This window comes from Crinia signifera, chromosome 5 (genome assembly GCF_055691185.1).
Source record: "Crinia signifera chromosome 5, ASM5569118v1, whole genome shotgun sequence".
Lineage (NCBI taxonomy): Eukaryota > Metazoa > Chordata > Amphibia > Anura > Myobatrachidae > Crinia > Crinia signifera.
This window is the reverse complement of record NC_139221.1, coordinates 159649351-159673767: the sequence shown is the minus strand read 5'-3', so window position 1 is coordinate 159673767 and position 24417 is coordinate 159649351. Positions and strand designations below refer to the sequence as shown.

The 24417-nt window shown below is 37.6% G+C and overlaps 1 protein-coding gene and 1 long non-coding RNA gene across 2 annotated transcripts; both read right to left on the bottom strand.

Annotated features, from left to right (window-relative positions):
• Positions 1-901: 901 nt before the first annotated feature.
• LOC146005748 (glucosylceramide transporter ABCA12-like) lies at positions 902-15758 on the bottom strand. Its single transcript, XM_083145177.1, has 3 exons — positions 15601-15758; positions 14964-15153; positions 902-1015 (listed from the first exon to the last, which is right to left on the bottom strand). The coding sequence occupies exons 1-3, from the start codon at positions 15756-15758 to the stop codon at positions 902-904; spliced, it is 462 nt and encodes a 153-aa protein (XP_083001303.1).
• Positions 15759-15772: 14 nt separating this feature from the next.
• Positions 15773-23196, bottom strand: LOC146080676 (uncharacterized). The gene is made up of 3 exons (XR_014474951.1): positions 23077-23196; positions 20363-20519; positions 15773-15854 (listed from the first exon to the last, which is right to left on the bottom strand). It is a non-coding gene; the product is annotated as an uncharacterized LOC146080676 (long non-coding RNA).
• Positions 23197-24417: the final 1221 nt, after the last annotated feature.

Here is a 24417-nt window from a genome sequence, read left to right as displayed (position 1 = left end):
GTATCCTATTATTACATCTTCAGTGCAAGCAGAAAGGATGTTTACTTTATTCCTACATTGGAAAACAGATTAGAAATGCTTAAGTACCCTTCTAGAATTTAAAAACAATATTTTATAATGTAACTATTGTGTCAAAAAATTAAGTACATTATGGGCCAAATAATAAGCTGTGAGAATTTTTATTGCCCTACATGCTGGGACCTGTTGTTCTCCAAATCTCACGCTTTGGGCTCAGTGGCTCGCTGCGCTCACCACACTATATAAAATCAACTCCATGTCGACATGGATAGTGGGGGTATGAGCGTACTAACTATAGTGGGCGCCCAACTAACATATAAGTACCCCATTTTTTCCAAAATGCAGGGAAGAACAAGGATTTACAAGGTAACCTATGGCATTGTGGGTGTTCAAAAGTCTGCAGACCTACAGTAAATGAGTTTAAGAAAATGTTATTAAATAAATTTACATTTAAACAAATAAGGGGAGTGATTGTCAAATGATATTTCAGATTTCATAATGATAATTTTGAGCAGTAGCTGTACATCTACTGTAAGTATAGTCATATTTTAAATGGCTTGTTTCTTAAGTTGAAATGTAATAGAAAGTGAATTGGTCATACGTACACACAAATAGAATTTAAAAAAAGGTGGGCATAAAATTATCCCGACCTCACATAAATAACTGCTTCATTAGTTCAGCAGATACCTACAAACATATCAAATTCCTATTATAAGGTAGAATTTACATGATTGGGTAAGTATAAACTCCTCAGCTTTATAATGTATATTTCTCAACTTTTTATAATTCAATATTAAATAGTAGCTTTACTTGCCCTTGAAATATAAACATCATCAAATTCAGAATGGTAACCATTAGAAACAAACTATTCAAATGTTTTCAGTTACCCTTTGGTAGTCTTTACCAACACTCGTCCACAAGTCTGGTTAACTTCACCTACAAGTATTTTAAAAATGGTGCTTTTTCCTGCCCCATTCAAGCCAAGAAGACCAAAGCACTAGAAAAAATTGAAAAGAAGAAAACATTACACCTTTCATATAAACTAATGCACATAAGATATCATATAATTGTCATGACACCACCGTTACATTTAAAATTTAGGCTACTGTATGTAAAGATGTGTCCCACACAGTAGCTGCTCAGTTGCTGTCCAATATTTAAATGTGGGAGCCATTTCAACTGCCACCCTCAAACATCACCAGATGGGACTCACTGGCTGTTGGTATGCATCCCCTAATTGAATTTTGAATGCTTAAGCCCCACAACTGGAGCTGATACTAGTCCTATGTTACATATGGATAGTGGTAGATGTTCAATTAGTTCAGTAATACCACACAGGTGCATGCAAGGGAGGGTTTAATACTGAGTAAGTAAAACAAGACATAGGGCCTTATTCTAGTTCACTCTTTCTGACAAAATCCTTCTTAGATGGACAAAACCATGTGCACTGCAGAGGGGCAGATGTAAAATGTGCTTAGAGAATTAGATTTGGGTGAGTTATTTTGTTTCTGTGCAGGAAAAATACTGACTGCTTTATTTTTACACTGCAATGTAGATCTCACTTTGAAGTAAAACCCCACCCAAATCTAATTATATCTGCACAAGTAACATCTGCCCCACCTGCAGTGCACATGGTTTTGTCCATCTAAGAAGGATTTTGTCAGAAAGAGTGAACTAGAATAAGGCCCATAGTTCCCCCAGCTCAATGAATGGTATTAGTAACCAATCTTGAACACTACGTGATATGATATGCCCCCAAGCCACGTCAAGGCTTCTCTGTATATTGGGGGTCCCTTGCACTATATCAAGGTGCAGGGTGCGGCACCCCAAAAAACTAGCATAAGCTATAAAGCCCAGTGAGGCACACCAGTGAAAAACCATAGTGTTAATATACTGTACAACTGAGAGTCACAGAAGTTGAAACTATAATTTCACAATTGGAAGATACACAGCGCCTATTAGTGGCACAAATTAAAGACCCCACAGGACCTGTCTCAGTGGTTCAGAATTAGTTAGCAGAAATGGAGGGGCGATTGTTCCAAAACAAAATTAGGATGAAAACCGAAGGAGGTGACCATGAGGGTTGGTTATAAAAATTGATTGACCACCCAGTTTGGTAAAGAGTCATTCTCAGCGCAGTTCTGTGTGGAAAGAGCTCATTGAGTACCATTAAGACCCCAACCCAGGGAGCGTCACCCAGGACAATGATTGCGAAACTACTAAACTATAGAGATTGGGACAGTATAATTCCCATATCCAGAAATCAAATGCAAATTATGATCAATGGTTCCAATAATATGTTTTTCCCAGACTTTGCTAAGGAAGTGCAAAAGGACAGGATACAATTTGTGAACATAAAAAGGAGATTAAGGGAAATGGGTATCCAATACTCAATATTATTCCCGGAAAAGCTAAGAATAATTGTGGATGGTCAAACAAAATTTTTTACTAGCCCAGAGGAAGTATATCTATGGCTGGATGGGCGTAAAATATCAGGTAAGAGAAAAGAACCCAGGATATAAGTAAAGAGGCTGCATTTTAGCATATGGCTCTGAAATAATGTGTATAACGTGTTCTTTTTTTCTTTCTTCTCTTTCTCTCTCCCCATACTGTTGATATAATGTTTAATATAGGAGAGAGAACAGAGAGGAGTAGGAGGTGAAAAAATGATTTGTTTGTTATACAAGAAGAATCTGGAGGAACAGGGGGCAAAGTGCTAAATAAGTAGACTATGGTATAAAAAAGAGAAAAAGCGACCCCCTTTTTTTCTCTCTCTCTCCTCAATATGATACATGTAAGGTAAAAAGAAAAGGAAAATAGAGCTATGTCAGGGAGACCACTTGTGAGAGTGATCTTGGAAACAATAGATATTGCTATTGTAGTGTGTATGTTGGATAGGGTGAACAAAGGCGATGTCTGTGTAGGATGGGGGTGGGGGGAGGTTTTGAAACTGGACTCAAGGTATACTACAGGTGGGGTGGTATACAGGGAGAGGGAGCGAAGAGGGGCTTGTCCGTTACAACCTGATTACAAATTAAAGCTTGTCGTTTGGAAAATGGGAAATATGGAAGAGGTAGAGGGAAAACAAAAAAGATACATAAACATCGTGAAAATATTATACTGGAATGTAAGAGGGTTAAATTATAAGATAGAGGGCTAACGTGATGAATCAAATTAAACAATACGGGGCAGCGGTGGTATGTTTGGGTGAAACCCATTTGATTGGAGATAAGACAATGTCCCTTAAGACAGCATGGGTAGGAAGGATGTTCCACTCGAGTTTCTCAAATACTTCCAGAGGAGTAACAGTATTAATTCATAAGAACTTGCCATTTGTATGTAAGAGGCAGGAAGTAGACTCAAGGGGCATGTATATATTCTTACAATGTCAAATACATAACATTCAGGTATGCCTTTTGGCCGTGTATATCCCTCCACCATTTCAATATGAGGTACTACAGAGAGCAGTGGAAGTAGTTGCCAAATCAGAGGGAGCAGCAGTATTATGTGTAGGGGATTTTAAAAATGTACTGGACCCTAGTTTAGATAGATGGTCAAGAGGTGGCAATTTAAGAAATATGGGGAATAAATTTTAAAATGAAATAGGATGGAAAGACTTGTGGAGGGATAGACATCCAATGAAACAGTCCTTATCATGCTATTCTCATTCATATCACGCCCTGTCCCAGATTGATATGGCCCTGATGGATGATAATATGGTACCCCAAGTAGAAAAGGTATTCTACTGTTAGACAAACCTTAGTAACAGGGTGCAAAATGTGGAGATGTCATCCATCATGGTTGGAGCAGATGGGAGAGGAACTGGAGGTGATGAATAATGAGGGTTCAGCTCCACAGGAGATAGTCTGGGATGCCGGGAAAGAAACATTTAGGGGCGCATTAATAAAGAGAATTGGCCAGTTTAAAAAATTGGCTAGAGAAAAAACTGTGGAGTTTGAGAAAGAGAGTAGAGCACTTGAAATTCAATATTGGCAAGAAAAAAAGATAAAGCAACAGAGAATTGGTTAAAAATAAAAGAAACATGGATGGAGGAAGTACAGTCATTCCTCTCACATAATAAATACATGCTGTTTGATAGGCCAGGAAGTTATATGGCAAACCTGGCCAAAGGGGATAGAACATCGCAAATTGTAACATAAATAGACTCCGGCCAAGGAAAGATGGTAAATACAATGCCAGAAATAGCACAAGTATTTTTACAATACTATAAGAAATGATATGCCACCACAACAGTAGGTGGGTCTGCAGTAATACATAAGTACTTAGCAGGGATAGAACTACCTACTATTAATAGGGTTCAGTATAACAGTTTGGAACAACCCATAATAGTTGAGGAGGTAAAACTAGCTATAAAAACATCTCAGAGTGGGAAAGCATCGGTGGGGGATGGATTACCATCGGAAATTTATCAAAAAAATTAGTGATATAATGTCTCCCAAATTAACAGAAATGTTTAATAAAAGTATGCAAGAAGGTAAGCTTCCTGACTCAATGAATGAAGCCAAAATAATAGTGCTCCCAAAGGAAGGTAAAGATCTTAGGTCACCTGAGTCCGACAGACCAATTTCCTTAATTAACACAGATATTAAGATATTAGCCAGGGTATTGGCAAACAGATTAGAGAAGGTAACCAGGAAAATCATCCATGTGGACCAAACAAGGTTCTGTGTAAAGCACAGCTCTGAATATTAGAAGGTTCCATGTTAATATCCAGGTGGGGCTGGCAGCAATTACATCTTTAGATGCGGCTAAAGCATACGACAGCATAAAGTGGGAATGTCTCTGGGCAGTATTGGAAAAAACTGGGATTGGAACACAATTTATCAAATGGATCAGAATGTTTTATCAAGCTCCAAGAGCAAGAGTCCAGGTGAATGGATTTGTCACAGAACCATTTGTATTGGCAAGAGGGACAAGGCAGAGATGCCCACTGTCCCCGACGCTGTTCAATCTGGCAATAGAACTCCTTGCATGTGCTTTGAGACAGACTAAGGAGCTTAGAGGGTTAGGTCAGGGGGGAGTAAATAAACAATTAATATCACTCTGTGATATGCTGAAGATATGCTGATCTATCTTTCTAACCATACAGTGGAATTATCAAAAGTATTAAAGAAAGTAGAGGAATATGGAGAACACTCAGGAGTTAGGATAAATTGGTCAAAATCAAATATAATACCTTTTAGGGGTAAATGCCCCCAAAACCAGGGGTGTGAAACAACTTTGAAATGGATGGAAAATATGAAATATTTGGGGGTATATATTTCAAATCAGCCAGAATAATTAGTTAAACTTAATATAGAACCCTTGATAAAATAGTACCAGGTAAAAACAAAAACATGGGTGAACAGTAACAGGTAGAATAAATTGAATAAAGATGGTGGTCCTTCCTAAAATGTTGTATTCTTTTCACCAATCTCCCATATACATCCCAAATAAGATATTTAAAATACTATATAGTATTACGTTGTCCTTTATTTGGGGGAAAAAGAGGGCAAGAATTAAAATAGGTACCATAGTTAGAAATAAGAATAAAGGAGGACTGGGTCTTCCCCATTTTAGACTTTACTACATAGCATCCCAAATATGGCATTTAAGGGAATGGGTGAGAGGTGAATGTGAAGAAAATGTTAAAAGAATTGTAGAACAAGTCAAAAGTGGATACACACCAAAACAAATTATATTGGATAGTAATAATGGGAACAAGAATGTGCCACTAATTAAACAAGCAAAAAAATTATGGGAATATGCAAATAGAGTACTGGAGTACGAGGGTATCGATCCAGAAATACCAATATGGGCCAATAGAGGAGAAAAGAAAGTAGTATAAAGAACCGGGAAACTAAAATGAGTTGGGGGAGATTTGGCATAGAAATGGTTGGTCAGGTGTATATTGGTGGTAATATAAAAAAAATCGATCAACTAGTAAGAGAATATAATGTAGATAAGAAGTTGTTTTTTCGATACCTACAGTTGAGATGTAGTCTGCATGCGACATATGGAAGTAGCGCATATACAGTAATATACAAATGTTAGTAGCTGATAAGGAAGTGAGGGTCTCAAGGATATATAAAATGTTAGTAGGTCAGATAAAAAAACAGGTGGGAAAAAATAAAAAATAATGGTGCCAGGATGTAGGGGATATAACGGAACATGAATGGAGTAAGGCACTGGCATCCCCGACTAGGGCAACGTATGTTATTAGACAACAACAAATACATCTATTTATATTTTATTGGGTTTATGTAACTACAGTAAGACTAAGACAATATGATAAAAGCAAGAATGAACTATGCCCCAAATGTAGTGCATGTAAAGGAACATTTATACACAGGATATGGCAATGTAGGAAGGTACTAATGGTATGGGAAAAAGTAGGGCAAATTATTAAAAATCTTGGGATTGGGCAATTCAATTTAAATGGGAAGTCTGAGTATAATGCCCCAGCAGGGATTAAATAAACACAAACACAATTTATTGAAAATGTATTGTCACTTATAAAAACACTAATAATTAGGAAATGGTTGGCGACGGATAGTCCCAATATCACACAATGGGTTAACCTAGTAAATAGCACACTAAAGCATGAAAGATATATGTACACAAAGCGAAATAATATGGAAAAATGTAATCAAGTGTAGGACAGATGGCTGAAGTCGAAATACTATAAGGGTGAAAAAAATAGTATGCATAATAAATGTTTACCTGGAAGATAACGCAGATAGGGTGGGGTAAGACAAGTGACAAAGCAATAACATCATGTAAGAAAAGACATAGCAAAGTAATTAGAGAAAGGAAAGGAAGTATTTAGAAGTCAAGTGATAGGGAGTAAAGGACAAACCTAGGGAGGGGGGGAGGTAGGCGGAGGCGGGGGAGTTAGGTAAATAGAAAATGTTATATGTTGTGTTTAAAATTGTTGTGATCTGTATGACAGCAAATGGTTATTAATGTCTGTTTTAATGGTGGGTATGTGTAAACATGTCAAATGACTGTGAAAGTATTGGATTGTTTTGTGCTATGAAATTGATTCAAATAAATAAAAAAATACTATATAAAAAAAAAGCAAGTGGGGTCCTCCCATAAATTCAAAATACTAGGTGCAGTAAATATGCAGATCCAAAGGCCAAAGGTGATTGAGAGATGTATGTTTAGTAAAGTATAGTACTTTACTGTAAACAAGAGTTGCTACTGTCAAGCACTAGTCAAGATCAGTCTGATTATTTAAAAAGTTAAATTTGTGACAGGTTTAAATACTTTGGTAAGCAATTTATTATTTCTGACAATTGATCTGTAAAGTCATTTTAACGCAGTGTTTGTGTCATAAGATTTGCTCCACCTAGTAAAAAAGTTTAAATTTGTAAATGTAAATGATACTGTAAAATTCTTATTGTAATATACAATCATATAATCTAAATATCTATGGTTATCATAAATATAGAAAACTCTCTTTTCAGTTTCACAGTATTTATAAGTCTGTTTCTGTGTTTGTCATAATTAATGAAAACTTTTATCTTTGTCATTTGTTTTCAAGGTTCTGGTATTTCTGCATTTTAATGATTATTTTAAATAATACATACAGTATACACTAGAAGAAGCCAACCACACAGGACATTTTCCAAAATTGAAGACCGCTACAATAATTTCGCCAAAATGTTAAAAGATTAATGGCTTCAACAACTTACAACTGATATTCATTATATTTGAACAAAGAAAAGATATGTTATGATTGGTGCACAATAATATTTGAAATACTAGCAAAAATAAATGTACTGTACTATCAAATACTATTGGAAATATTGGAAATGTGATTTTTAGTATTTGTTTGCTATAACAGAGCTAGCCACATTATCCACTTCCATAATTAATACATGTAATGCATTTTTTTTGTTTCATTTTATTTTACAGTCATTTTGTTATAATTGTGACATTTATGCTTCAATATTGCTATTTGATGTTAGAAAAGATTTTGTTTCTAGTTTTTATGTCATTTCATTAAGCTCTCTAAATGCTTAGCCTGTCTAATGTTTCTAATTTAGTAGAAATACATGTAATAAAGGCTGTATGATCACACTAGTGACAGTTATTTAAAACCCATGAATGTCATTAAATCTAAAGTGCTCCAATAAATGATGTTTAAGCTACCTGATATCCTAGATTCAATTAATAGACATGTATTTATTCATAGACGGTCTGATGATATATCTATTCAGCTCACATTAAAATAGAAATTGGTTCATTGTTTAAAAAGGTTGTCATACTACTGCATGCTGCAGTCTGTAATGTGTTGTAACAAAAATATATGAATGAAATACTGAAATTGTGCATATGATTTCTGATATTTCCTTCTTTGACTGTGTAGTGGCATCAGCCATATTCTACGGAGTGGTCTGCTGGGGCAGCAGTGTTTCAACAGCCGACAATAAGAGACTTAACAGGCTGGTAAGGAAGGCCAGTTCTGTCCTAGGAATGCCTTTGGATTCTGTAGAGATTGTGGGTGAGAGGAGAATGATCAGCAAGATAACATCATTATTGGATAATGCTTCACACCCTCTCAAAAATATTTTGACGGATCTGTGTAGCACTTTCAGTGATAGGTTGCTTCACCCTCGATGCTCAACGGAGAGGTACCGCAGGTCTTTTCTACCTGCTGCAATCAGAATGTACAACTGTCATGGTCTGTAGAGACCTACATGTTCTTAGATTCTAGATTTATATTGTTTGGACTTCTTATTTTATTTGCTATTTTCACCCTTATCTGTACTTGAACCTTGCTGTAACAATTGTAAATTTCTCCATTGTGAGACGAATAAAGGAATTCTATTCTATTCTATTACTGTTCCTATCAGTGGTGTAGCTAGGTGCCACGGCGCCCGGAGCAGGGGCATATTTCGCACCCCCCCTCCCCCTCCAATTTGTAGTAGGTGAGGCTCCTGCGTAGTGAAAAGCGGGCACGGCCAACATTATACCACACACACCGTAATGCCCATTGCACATTTTAGTGAACTTTGTAATTCCAATTACAGATAGGCCCACACATGATGCCCATTGCATACTATATAACACTCCGCAATGCCCATGACATACTATATAAACACTCCGCAATGCCCATGACATACTATATAACACACCGTAATGCCCATGACATACTATATAACACTCCTCAATGCCCATGCCATACTATATAAACACTCCACAATGCCCATGACATACTATATAACACTCTGCAATGCCCATGACATACTATATAAACACTCTGCAATGCCCATGACATACTATATAACACACCGTAATGCCCATAACATACTATATAACACTCCGCAATGCCCATGACATACTATATAAACACTCCACAATGCCCATGACATACTATATAAAACACCGTAATGCCCATGACATACTATATAACACACCGTAATGCCCATGACATACTATATAACACACCGTAATGCCCATGACATACTATATAACACTCCTCAATGCCCATGACATACTAAATAACACTCCTCAATGCCCATGACATACTATATAAACACTCCGCAATGCCCATGACATACTATATAACACTCTGCAATGCCCATGACATACTATATAACACTCCGCAATGCCCATTACACATTTGCCACTTACCTACATGCTCAATGCCGGGGGCTTCATGCTCGATGTCAAGGGGCTACATGCTCGATGCCAAGGGGGACTGAATTTGCTCATTGCCAAGGGGGACAGAACTGTGCAGCAGCCCGCTAGGGAGGGAGGCTGGGAGTAGTAGTGTGTAGGAGAGTGGGATCAGTAGTGTGTAGGAGGGTGGGAGTAGTAGTGTGTGGGAAAGTGGGATCAGTAGTGTGTAGGAGGGTGGGATCAGTAGTGTGTAGGAGGGAGGGAGGGTGGGAGCAGTAGTGTGTAGGAGGGAGGGAGGGTGGGAGCAGTAGTGTGTAGGAGGGAGTACACCTTACTCAGCCCCCCCCCAATGCCCGAGCCGTCAGGGGGCCCGGCTGACAGATACAGCATGCGTGCACCCCCTCCCCTGTCGCCAGGCCTGCCCGCTCCCAGCTCCCCGCTGTGTGTGTCCGGGAGAAGTGTTGCTAGCTATGTAAAATTCATATCTCCAGCTGGACCGTGCTAGCTGTCCAGCAGCCACCAGTTGATTGGCTGCTGGACCGCAAGCGCCTATTGGCTAGCGCTGTCCAGCGGGAGATATGACTTTTACATAGCAACACTTCTCCCGGGCCGGATAGTGGACACAGTGGGTGAGGGAGCGGGTGGGTGAGGGAGCGGGTGGGTGAGGGAGCGGGCGAGCGGGCGGGCGGGGAAGCAAGGGAGCGGGCGGGAAAGCGAGCAGGGCAGTGAGCAGGGGAGCGAGCAAGCTGGCGGTGCTGGCACGGCTCCGGCGCCTTGCTATATTCCGGTGCCTGGAGCGTGTGCTCCGCCGACACCGCCCTTGCTACGCCTCTGGTTCCTATAAATTAATTGTTTGCTGAGTTTTGTGTAATTTAGATACTGTGGGGTAGATGTATGATACAGTGATCAGGGGTATATGCCTGTATGTTATGTCAGGGGATAGTGCTTCCCCTGATCTCTCAATGTCGTGATGTGGGTGTTTAACGAGTGGTGCTATGGGTCTTGTGCCTCTTTAGCAATGCTATATTTTCTACTTGTACCTCTCTATAAAATGGCAATGTATGAAATGTTGATGTGGCAGCCGGCTTCATATATTCTTATTTACCACTTTGACATCCTGAGGTGATGCTACAAGACTACTGTGTGGTTTTTTTTCCAATAAACTTTATTGATTTCCTTCAACACCTAGCATCTCCTCCACAGTTCCTGTTTGTCCCTGGTGTCCTCAAAATACAACTGTGCATGCACCGAGGACACAGAGCTAGAAATAAAAATCAGTAGATGCGCAGTGCAACACAGCATGGAGGGACGCACAGATGTTATGGGAGGACACGTATCCCCATCAGGGAATGATAACGCACTCCCATAATGAATGTCACATGATTAATACATGCAGCCGATGGTCGGGCCCACTTCAACGCGATAACATGGTGAAGCAGGCCTAGGCATTTAAGGAATGAAAAACAAATATTGATAAATCTACCCCAATGACCCTTATGGCTGAAGAAATAGGAAGGCTCCGTGGAGGGGACGCTAGGTGTTGAAGGAAAATAGTATGAATACTTTAGTATCAAAAATAAAGATCGAGTTGCAAATTTAAGTTATTGAGAGATCTAACAACAGTGGACATTAGGCATGTGGTGCATAGACCTTGTACAGTATGTAACACTATGATGTATCCAGAACCTAATGTAACACTATGATGTATCCAGTGAACTCAGGATAATTGTCACTATACACAAGTCAAAATGTTGTTATTGTAACCAAGGCCTATTGATAATGAAGAAGTGAGTAGAAATGGATATATTGGCTTTGCAGTAAATGTCTTCTATATAATTTGGAGAATATTTACTGTGGATGCAGGTGACATAAATCGAAAATTAAAATTTTTAGGAATATGCATATAAAATGGTATATGGATAGGATACATAGGTATATTTAAGGCCCATTTATATTTAATTTTCAGTTTTGGCCATTGTAAACAGTGATGCTATGAAAGGTATTTGTTTGTGGCTAAAAAAAGTCCAGACCATTTTAGAAACTTTTTATTTTTCTTTTCAGAAGAAATAAAAAAATAGTAGTAGTAGTAGTACTAGTAGTAGTAGTAGTAGTATTGAAGTAGTAGTACTAGTAGTAGCAGTAGAAATAATAGCAGTAATAGTAGTACTGTAGTAATAGTAGTAGTAGAAGTAGTAATAGTAGCAGCAGCAGTATCATTAGTAGCGGTAGTGTTAGCAGCAATCCTCTTAGCAGTAGTACTGTAGCAGTAGTAATAATAGTAGTTTCAGCAATAGTACTAATAATAGTAGCAGTAGCAACAGCAGTAGTAGCAACATTTTTAGTAATAGCAGTAGTAGTTGTACTGTAACAGTAGTAGCAGTAGGACTGTAGTGATAATTGTATCAGTAGGTATAGCAGCAGTATTAATACAGTAATAGAGGGATAGTAGTAGTCACAGCAGTAATAGTAGCAAAAGCAGCAGTAGCAGTAAATGTCAAAGTATTATAATAGTAGCAGTATGAGCAGTATGATAGTGGAAGTAGTAGCATTCAGAGTCACACACTTATTTACAAAGTGAGTGACCGGTGTACTGTATCTGGACCATTTTCTGGGCATGTCTAAGTCAAATCTGCTAACAGCTAGAGCAGGCATTCCCAACCACGATCCTCAAGGCACACCAACAGTGCAGGTTTTGTAGATATCCAGGCTTGAGCACAGGTGACTTAATTAGTATCTGAGGGATTCTGATTAAACCATCTGTGCTGAAGCCTGGATATCACTAAAACCTGCACTGTTGGTGTGCCTTGAGGACCGTGGTTGGGAATGCCTGAGCTAGAGAATGCCATGGCAGTTTAGGTGAGGTTGTGTTACATAAATAAAAAAAATAGTTGTCTGGTCTTGATATGTTACATACCAACATCTGTGTACAAGAAACAGATTCTTAATATTAAAATTGATCAATAGGTTCTGCTCTTTTGCAATTTAGAGTCAAGAGTCTGTCATTTCTATAAAATTTCAATTAAATAATAATTAATTCAGTCATGAAGGAGTTTATAAATGAGCAGGAACATCCACATACTAGTGCTGCAGCTGCTACCATTCCTATTACTTTTTCAATATCTATTTAAGATGTAAGAAAGGGCACCTCAACTCTAAACAGCATTTTATGAAGGCTTAGGAAACTTCATCTATCAATAATATTATGAGTCTGAGAGGAAAATGTACTGCTGTTGCAAAAGCCAGGGCCAAATACTATCAGGCATATTCTGTAACCTTGCATTCAATACCTAGTGTGCTACTTTTAAAACATACAAATAAGTACACAAAAAGGACACCAAGACTGTGTTTAGTCTAGTAATGTCTATATTAGTTAAGTCAAACATTTTTGTTTCTGAAACTGTAATCATAGAGAAATTTCCTTCCACCATTTGAAACTCTGCAAATATAAGGATGTGTAGTAATTAAATTAAGGTTAGTGATTAATTAGACATGGAACTGAGAATACTACGGTGGAAATGCTACAGTATATATTGAGGGGAAAATGTTGAGGGAAAAATCTTTATATTTTATGCTAATGAAGATGTTAATGATAAATGTGTTATACAAGAAGTTTATCACATCCAGGAGGAGAATGTTAGTTGTATCAAAGTAGGTAAACCACCATTGGCAGCCGTTCTTTCCACTGCAATCTCCACCAACAAGACTAACATTACCAACCTCCTCATTTATGATTGGTGGCAGTCCTTCCAATAAATGTGGAAAGAATTCTGTTTATTAAAATTAATTACAAATTATATGATAAAGACCTGTGCCAAAAGTGGTAGTTCCTGTTGCTTGGTATGTTAAACTGTGCATGTCCTTCTCAATATACAACAAAAGGGTGGGCAAAAGGGCCCAAAGAAAATTCAAACATGAAAAAATTGTGTGCTAAATTTACGAAAAATCTGTTTATTGTTCCTCATACTTAAAATCTCTGGTGAACCACATACAGTAAATGTACTACAGGGGTGTGTTACCCAATTAAGACAAGGGGGCACAGTACTATGGACAGCAAGCCAGCCTCTTAATATTTATTACTGTGTAATATAAGCTGATTTGGCTTATGCAACACTGCAATGCAACTATTAATTTTCTTCTCTTCTTTTTTATCCCTTGTCAGGATTCCTTGGCTGTTAAGCTTATATATTTTTATGGCATTATCTCAGTTTCTCAAAAAAATATTATAAAATATATTTAATTTACTTAATCAATAAATTAAACTAATCGAGTTCAATGCCCCTACATATTCCACTTCATTTCCCTGCACTGCCATGCAGTTTCTTCTTTTATAAACATTATTTTTGTATACTGTAGTTCATTAAACTGACATCATGTCTGCCACTGATAATTAGCAATGTTTCACAGATGTGCTATATTAAAGTAACTGCAATGTGTTTATGCCTCTGCTCTGTCACTTTAGTCAGCCAGCCTTTATCCAATATTGGTGGACAATATTGTGACTGGATATACTGGAAATTAATGTTATTGGGGTTAATAATTCTGCAGGAACAAAAGTAAGTCAGAATTACATGATTTCAGATGGTTTTAGCAATTTTAATAAACTGAAACCAAAACATCAAAGCTGTTTTTGTTAAAACCAAAACAAAAGACAACTGTTAGGACTTTGGAGGGTACCAGCAAACCTGAACCCTAACTCCATTGCCTCTAGCCATGGTCGGTGGACACGTGCAGTGCTAGGCTTCACCTATAACAGCCGCATTCAATGGAGCTGGTTATGCCAGCTCCGCTCGCGATGCCGCCAGGTCATTTTGGTAATACAATGCATCCACCGAGGTGGGGAAATGGTAAGAGGTAAAACTAACTAATGACCCACACAGGATGGGGTACCACCAGAGTCTCCAGGGGAGCAACAATGCTCAAAAGGTGACACACTAATCCAAATGACCAGGTGTAACAATACACAAGTTTATACCCAAAAGAGCAAAGTAACACTGTGAGCAAGTGCAGGCACAGGGCCAGACTGGTACTCTGGACGCTTTTGTCAGGCTTGGCTGGAACCAGGAACACTCTAGACTCCACAAGAGCACCAAGAACTCAGACACTGTAGCACCAGCAAGGCAAGGCTCAGCAGGAGTGTCTGCTGGGATCCACAGGCTCAGAAAGAACTCAAGCAGAACTCACCAGGCCACCAGAGAGTAAAAAACCAAACACAGACTGTAAATAACACAGAACAGACAGGACAGAAATGAGTCAGTAATAATGGCTCCTAACAACAAAAACAATACTTTTAATATTAAAATAATACATTTTACCTCTCCATCTTGTATTCCTAAACAGACATCTCTTACAGCGATGACACTTTTGTTTTTGTCAATTTGGTAACACTTTCTGAGGTTGTACAATAGCAGCCGGTCATTGACAGTTGTTCCTTCAAGTATCCTCTTGCGTTCCAACTCAACATCCAGGTCTTCCATAACATTGTGTAGTGATTCAGTATCTTTGCTGAAAACAAGGACAATGTACTGTTGATATTTTGTACTTTATCATGTTGGTATTCTATATACAGAACATTCCACGTCTGAATTTATTTTTTTATTGTGTCAATTAGAATTCTACATAATAAGACCACAAATTGTATTCTTATGAAAACTTTCAATTATTCTATAAAGTTAAGTCCTAATTATGACTGATAAGCAACGTTTTCAAACCTGCTCTATAAAATATTACATTTGGAAATTGGCATGTAGTGTTAACAGTTCTAAGCCATAGAATGAACTGACCAGCATATAGAGTAAATAGATTTATAGATTATAAATGATATGAAATGAGAATTCACAACTGAAGTTTGGAATGTCATTATAGTGAATGGTGAGGCAAAATGTAACATAACATTGCATCATTGTATCTGTATTTTGACCATATTTTTAATTGTATTAAATGAAATCTTACCATTGTCTTTCATATGACTGTCCATTCAGTACAAATCTCAGTAACATGAAAATGCTGCCTTGAATTGCCATTGCCATAAATATCCAACCAAGAAAATCTAACTCAAATGGACTAGTGTAAGAATAATTTCCAAAACTTTTATTAATGTCAACTTTCATCTGTCTAAAGGCAAGCTCCATCAGACCATGACCAAGACAATATTGGGGAAATGCCAGGAAAGCCCATTTGAGTATATTATGCATTTGTATCAAACTCTATATAAAGAGAAAAAAAGTTATTGTTTTATTGTTACTTGATTATGAACATACAAAATAATTAAGACATATAATACACATGCTAAAAATCTAACAGTGAAGTAAATGATGCAGGTGTTCTCCTTTGACTCATGACATCAACTGTGCCAGCTCATAGCCACCGTATTCACCCAAGATACAGCATCAGTTCACCATCACTAACATCGGGTATCTGAGCAAACCTAAGGTTGATAAGAATTCACCCCACAACTACAATGCCAAAGCCAGTGAGTCTGCATCCAGTGACAAAGCCACTGGCATTGGCATGTAGATCAGGAGGGGCTGACATGGCCTTGATATACTCCACCTACATACCCCCAGGTAAAGCCAGTTCTCAGTTCTATTTGTGGTGCAACAGCATGCTCTGGCATAAAATATATATATTTTACTTTCACCTGCATTTGGATAGCTTCTGTAGCTGAATAAGGCCCATATTGCAACACAAAAAATGGTACCTATTAATGTAATACAGCCCCTGAGAATGAAGATGCTATATACTAAAATTTGTATACAAAACAACTTATTCTACAGAGAAGAAAAGCCTTTACATTAAGATATTTGTAAATACATATAACTCGGACACTGTTTAATACGCTGGACAAGAAAATAAAGATTCATAAATACTGTACACACAATCAGTTTTTTACATATTCATGTACACATTCCTGCTCAGGTTAGCCTCTTCATATATTAACATATGATCGCAATTGAGAACGGCAAAATATAGCAACAGCAAATAATACTAATGTTGTTGTACGAGTATCTGTGAGCTAGTGCAAGCTGCTACAGTCATGTCCAGATTTTAGGTGGATGTTGTAAGTGTGCAGAAAGTTTAAGTTGGTAGTATCTGTATGTGTGCTCTTTGGAGGAATGTGTACTATGCATATTTGAAATGTTGTAGGCAAAGGATAAGGTCAAGAAGGAGGGTGATTCATACAGTATATGTCCCCTCTCACCCTACAGTACATAACGTATAAACACATCTAAGTAATGCCCCCCATACACGGTCCGTTTTTGCGGTCCGTTTTGTACATTTAAAGTACACATCGTATCGGATTGCATGCCTTGTGCATGCATTGTGCATGCACTGCGATCCGATACGATGTGTACCTAGTACAAAAAGTATGTGCCGCACATACTTTTTGTACCGTACTATGTGATGCGCGGGAGCGCGCATCGCATAGTACAGAATGGAGCCGTCAGAAACGGAGCGTCTATGGGCTCCTTAAGTCAGGTTACTAAGAATGTCCGGCTACCAGGGCCAGTAAAACTGCATCAGAATTCTAGGCCCCAGTACACCCAGAAAACAGGGCTGTCATTCCCCAGTTTTCAGCAACACTCTCATTCCTCATAACATAATTCATGAAGCCTGAAAATCAGAATGCTGCATCCAGGGACCTTTGGCCATAACTACAGTATACATGCAAATTGCAGCACTGGATCTTGCACAGTCCTAAAACCAACATTCACTTGCACTTGATTCAGGAAGGCGTGTGTTTCTGAAATATGCCACATTGTTTGGTATACTTGGAAGCACATGCAGACACATTTCTTCACTTCTGCACAGTTCAGCACATATGAAAACATGTAAAAATAATGTGGTGTAGATTCTTCACAGTATAGTATTAATTAGTAAATACAGTAACTTCCCTTAGTTAATGGTGAGATGTGCCGTTAATCAAACTTAACTTGTATCTCTTTTCTGGCCATCCATTACTAACTGAGATAATCATATAGTAAGTCTATTTTTGAGAACACCTCAAGTTTTTTCTTTTACATGGTACTATATGTTTATGATATATATTATTTTTATTAAGCACCGATGGTATCCCGTAGCCTGAAGCACATTATTCCCTTTATTATGAAGTGTTTGACTACATTGAATACACTCCCATTTGCTTAGTGCACATATACATACAGAGAGCACTTGAGAATATCTGAAAGATTCAAAATCTTATTGAATAAGGGGCCAAAATTACAAGTTGACCTCACTGACAAAGCACCAGGTACAGCATTTCAGTATTAACATGACTGTGTTTACACTTGTAGAAAAACAAAATTTTTTATTAAGATTGAAGCATAGCCAAAATTTAGAAGAAACATTTTGGGCTTGCCAAGGGTCAAAGCTATGCCAAAAACATGGCTGATATATTTGGCTATACTGTAAACACTAATAAATAAATGTGTTATTTTCTACAAATGTTGGCATCCTAGGCATCTTTATACTATATTATTATCTATATGGTGCATACAGATAATCCAGTATACTGTATAGTGGCATACTGGACATACTGATTATGCCTTTAAAATTGTTTGCATAACATAGATTGTTCATTATAAATTGTTTATTGACAATATATTTCCCTTTTTTATTTCTAAACTACTTTCTATAACTCTATTCTCTGACCTTTTCAACCTCATCAGACATAACAGTTAAATTCAGATTTTTTTTCCCAGTATTCCAGTAATTTACTTTCTGACAAGTAAGAACACAGGTATAAAACACTTCACATTCTTAATATTTTCACCTTTAAAATTGCATCTAATTTTACACCTTTTGCATTTACATTTTAAGACAATATTCTAAAAACAAAGGTGAGGTATGATATATTAAATCTAAACAATTGATTTAAAGTTCAAATGAAAACTCAAGGCTCTTGTAAAATGATGCATTAATATTTAATAATGCAGTTAAAATAAATTAAATGAGGAAACAGTGGGAGTATCAAGCTGGGAGATGGATTAGTTCGAAGAGGGTTCAGAAACCACTGCAGACGCTGTAAATTCGTGATGGAATCAGGCTGGTTTAATAAGGTTTCTGCTCATGAAGAAGTAACATGAGGAATAAGATGGAAAAATAATAAATAATGCCTTTTGGAGCTGGCCTTTAAAATTAAACAATTCTTACAGTCCCAAATTGCCTTTGCAGTTGATAACATAATATGAGGAAAAGGTCCAATAAATGTAGTGGATCCAAAAAACATCTATGTATGCTGAAACACATATGGAGATACAGAAGAGGACTATATGGCCCAACTGAACATTTTTTGAAGTGTCGGAGATTAGAACCCAATGTCAGAGGGAATAACTGAATGGATTGGGTTCCAAGTGGAATGACGCAGGCGATAACTGGGCATGAAGAGTGGACACCGGGGAGCACTGACCAGAGGAATGAATCAAGAGGAGGTGTTCTTGGATTGTTTCGGAGCATCTTGGCCAATGGAAAGGGGAGTAGAATTGATCTCATTGGGGAAGCACAGCTGATTATATATAGAAACACAGAACACCAGAGTTTTACTAGCTAGGAATATGTTGCACTGACAGCTTTTTGCCAGAGAAGAGCCTATTATAACTGAAGGTATGTGACTATTGGCTCACAAAAAAGGAGGCTCAGCCAGTCTCCCAATTGGCAGAAACACCTGCCCTACTTCAAAATCACCCAGTACCCAGCGCTACCTAATTAAGACATGCACAGCAGCTCAATTCCAGAGTCCCCGCACTATCTGTGACTTCTGCCTGGACCAACTCCACGATAGCCACACTTATCACCCACTGCCAGCACCCTGCAGCTACCAGCATGGAGACCTGTTCCAGCCCGTGGACAGGTAAGTGATGGACCTGTGTGCCAGGTGACAGAGCGTGATTCAGATATGGATGGAAATAACAACACTTCTACTTACCTGGAAGTACTGTAGCAATGATGCTAAGATATGATAAAACAACAGCAGATGTCTGGTATAAGTGACAACTTTGGTCGGCTAACTAATCTATGAGGCAAACATTTGGCTATTTGTTGTGAAATGACCTATTCCGCTTGTGACCAATCAGGACATTGGACATTCTTCTTTACCACATTATGGTAGATATGCTTGAATTTTTTTAGCAATTGTGTGTATTTGTGAATAAATACTTTTTGAGTATCAAAGGTAATCCATCAGCAATTTTTTTCCTGTGCTTTTTTCCAGTACTTATTGAGAAATCCACTTATTGAGAAATCAAAGTTGTCTGCAATACACAAATGGCTGGATTTATATTATAGTGTTAAACCTATTTGGTTTTGTTGGAAACCATTCATCAGTTATTGGATGCAAGAGTATATACTGTCTTGGTTAACATACAGTATTGGCACCTTAATGGTAAAGTGACCTTTTTATCTTATATGTATCTCTAGTAATCTGGTAAGGCCACATCACTAAACTTTAGTGCAGTCTTTACTATTTTATTGTGAATTTACATGGAATTATTTAAATATACTTTTAACATTTGTTTTCCAACATACTTTGGTATAATTAAAGTAATAGTCAAAATTATAAAATATTTAGAATTATTATGATTTTTTCATGCAAAATTTATTACATTTAATAATAAACTGTGCAATGATCAAATTAGATTAGGTAATTCCTAAAAAAACAGTCTTACATAATAAAAAATAAGTATTGTACACTGCTTTAGTTTGCTTATTTACCAACCTCAGCTTTTGAAACTCCAGCTAATAATCGTGGCAAAATTGTCAGTAGCAGGGTACAAAAACCAGATATAAAGTTTATGGAAATGTAAGTAATAAATGCAGAATCTGAACTGGGAAAAAAATCAGATACAAGGTACATCCAGGGAAAAGTTGCATACCTAAAAAAAAAAGTGAATATGTATTTAGCTTTTATTAGCTGTTGTATTAAAAAATAAATATACAGACAGATGCTACTAAAGATAAACAGACAAAAGGCAATTTTAACATTACAGTTCTTTTCCACATACTTTTTAAAATTTAATTTTATTAAATTCAATTTTAAATACTCCACCATAAAATGAAACAATTTTAAATGACCAACTACAATAAGTTTAAATGAACAGCTACAATACATGTGCTGTGATGAAAATGATTGCTGGGAAATAATTACATTGTCACAGGTCACATTGTTGAAATGTCTATTGTAAAGTCAATTTGGTTTTAAATGACATGAAAGCTGATTATATGTATGAGAGACACTGAGGTACAGAAGTACTGATTAAAGATTACTCTGGACCTGTTGAAATAAGTTTGAACTTGTTTGGAATTTAATATGTAATTAAGGCCAATTTATATGTAATGTGACTTTAATGTAAAATACAAAATTTAAGATGAAGGCACTTGTGGATTGCGATAGTTGTGCATTGAATACATTCTAACATAAAACATTTTCTATGTTCTTCAAATGTGGTCAGGCTAGCACAAGCATTGTTGGATAAAAAGTCACAAATTAAACAAATGCACATGATAAATAACAAACTCAACCATGGCAATAGGGTTCAAAATACAGTCACATTCTTTAAACTTGTTAAAGTTAGAAAATGTTCTACCACTTTACATTTGCTTAGATTAGTTATACTAGTTTAATGGGGCCTACACATGTAGAGATTTTGCTGAGCGATCTGAGCAATGATAGATTGCTCAGCACACAGTGCTGCAAAGCGATTTGTCATTGATGTGTGATGAGCTACCTGTCAGGGCCTGAGTCTGCACCGGAGCACACTGGCTGACATACAGCGGCGAAGCAGCGTGGGACCAAAGGACTAAGGATATCAGCGGTATCAGGTAAGTGTTAGGTGCACCGCTTGGCCAGCATAGAGGATGCTCTTAATCCTGAGCGACACCTGGACACTTATCATGACCCATTGAAAGAACTGTTACCTACCATCCATCCACAGCCAAGCGATTTACTGTGTACTGCTATCTCCATAGCCTCATTCTCCACAGAACACACAGACTGTGTTTACCGCAGGAGGTGAAGCAGTGTGTGCCTTGTCACACCCCCCCCCCCCCCTTTTTGTGACTTTGGACTCTGGCTCTTGCAGCCACCACCAGCCCCTCTACACCCCTTCATTAGAGGGCCCCCATCCCCCACCACCCATACAACCCACTTCTGGATTTAATTTATAGACTCATGACATTAAGTTCAATAAACACCTTTTCTTTCAATATACTGTCACATTGTTATTACTGTACAACTCAATCAACACACGCAGGGCATATCACCCTATACCCATCCGCAGCAAACCTCTGATATCAAGTTAAAGCCAGAGCGCTAGTCATTTTCTATATAAAGCTTACCCTGGGTTTGGACACACCAGACTTAGCAGCCGGCGACCGAGGTAGAGCGCCCATCTCCCTCTCTCCTGTTCACTCACTAATTTTTTTCTTAACATATTGTTTATTTTAAAAATGTAAATAATATATAAATGTTAAAAACACAAATAAAAGGAAATATAAAAAAGTTAAATAGCCCAAATAATATTATTTTCATGTGTCTGTAGCCATGATACAGTATATTAGTAATATGCATTATATGATGCGACTATTTCCATACCACTATTGGATGCCAGAGTGCCCATTTACCTATATTTGAACACTCTCAATAACAAAATCAAGGTAACAACCTTGCACCCCAAACACCAAATGTATAATTCTTCATTGGACAAATTAAGCAATATGTTGCATCATTTTCTTGTTCTTTTTTCAATGTAGATATGTTATCAACTAGCTGTTATTTATTGTTCTGAAATTGTACTCTTGGGTAGAGTTATATGTTTATGAATGCGTCACTCGTACAGATATCTGCAAACCGCATGTAACTTGTTTATTTGAAAAAAAAATATTTAAATTAAATGTAGAAAACAAATAAGGGACTGTCCACTAGTACATTTTGAATTAATTTTTAAATAATAAAAGTGGAAAGATAAAATAATAACAATTTAAATATTGGAGTTAAGCATTACTAAATGTGGTGCATCATTAATGTTAATAAGTTGACATGGGGAAATGTGGATCCTCTGTTGTCATTATCTGCAACTAGCTTAGCACATTATTGTTTTCAGTTATGAAATCACTCCTGAAGATGGAATAACACATAATCAATAGCAGAGTACGCAACAGGTTATAGACAACTGAACAGCATGAGCATCTTTAAAAGATGTTTTCAGTGTTTGCCTCATTAGCAACAAATAAATCTTTCACAGCCTCCAAATACAATTCGGTTCTCAACATTATGTTACTAGTGCAAAGTGTTCTTTCAATTTCCCAAATGAAAACATAATAGCCAGAGTACAGCGAAAATCATGCTCCCAACAGCAGGTGTGAGTAAACCGTAAAGATTTCTTTGTGAGGAGAACAAGCTATAATTCCTGAGCAGAATTTACAATCACATACCCAAAAAGGATCAGCAGGAGAGCAGTGGCTGCCAAGTTTTCTTGGAACGTAAAGGCAGTTAGTTGGAAGGAAGCTATGACACAGACACAAAGGATGGCAGGAACTAGATACAGTGCCTTGAAAAAGCAAAAATGACATAATTAGTAAGCAGCATACTGTACTTTAATGTGTTTTATGAATGATTTGGGTATACAGTACATCATTTTTATTTGCTTCAGTTTATTAAGACAATTTGCAACCATAATAAGACTTTAACCCAGCAATGGTGACCTTCGTAAAAAACTGCCATTATTTTGTTCGACACAAATGCTTAGACCTTGGTGAATCTAGACATTTGTTTATCATGGCCTCTGACTTTGATAATTAGTCTCACTTTGCAAAATATATGACAATTCTTTGTTTCTCTATGACAAACCACATTTAGAAAGCTACATTACTCTACTGTATGTTCCATTTTATAATACCCTATGCTAATTATGAAGGAAAATAGAGAAACAAATTTTGACTTTATTGCATTTTTATTATATATATATAAAATCTGCTACTGTATTTCTCTACTTGTTCTTATTTTACAATGTGACATTGTAATCCCAGTACACTTTTATGTCCCCTCTAATCTGGTCACTGCTTCCCATTTGTAATCACACTTGTAGTCTTTACCTATAATGGAATCCTCCCAAATCAGACAAGTGTATGGGCACCTTAAAGATGCCCATACACTTGTCCAATTTGGGACAATTTCGCCCGATCCACATGGATACGACTGAGAAATCTGCCCAAATTGGATGCATTTGACACCTCATCTGACCACGTGCGCATCGGGTAGAACCCTACAGATTTAACCTGCTGCAGGTTCAATATGTCAGATCGGATCCATCAGCAGCACATTAGCACCCATGGTGTGTTGGTCTGATCCGTAGGTGTGTGACAGTGGTGAAGCACCACTGTTACACACCTATGTGCAGCAGCGGGGTCATGGCAGTGGCAGCTGGGAAGCGGCATCTGGGTAGCAGGGTTCATGTGGTGTGGGGTGGGCAGCCGGGTCCCAGCGGCGCTGGGCAGTATGTCAGCGGGGTCCAGAACTAAGCAGCACTATTTACAGAATGGCAGCACGGGAAGCGCTGCTGAATTTGAAAACACTGGCCAGATGCTGCTTCCTGCACCAGCACCGCAGCTCCCTGGGGATATACATGCAATAAATCACAAGCGATTTATTGCATGTATAATTTGGCACATCAATTGCCAAATCATAATCAGCCTCCCGGGGAGCTGTCGGCAGGCTCTCAAGGACAAACTGGTCCAACTTGTCCTTACGACAAGTCAAACTAGTATATGCAGGGA

Excerpts from the sequence above, each read along its gene's own strand:
- LOC146005748 (XM_083145177.1), bottom strand. The coding sequence starts at position 15,758 with ATGAAAGTTGACATTAATAAAAGTTTTGGAAATTATTCTTACACTAGT. Across the intron at positions 15,154-15,600 it reads CAGTCATATGAAAGACAATG|CAAAGATACTGAATCACTAC; the intron begins GTAAGATTTCAT and ends CCTTGTTTTCAG. Across the intron at positions 1,016-14,963 it reads TAGGAATACAAGATGGAGAG|TGCTTTGGTCTTCTTGGCTT; the intron begins GTAAAATGTATT and ends AATTTTTTCTAG.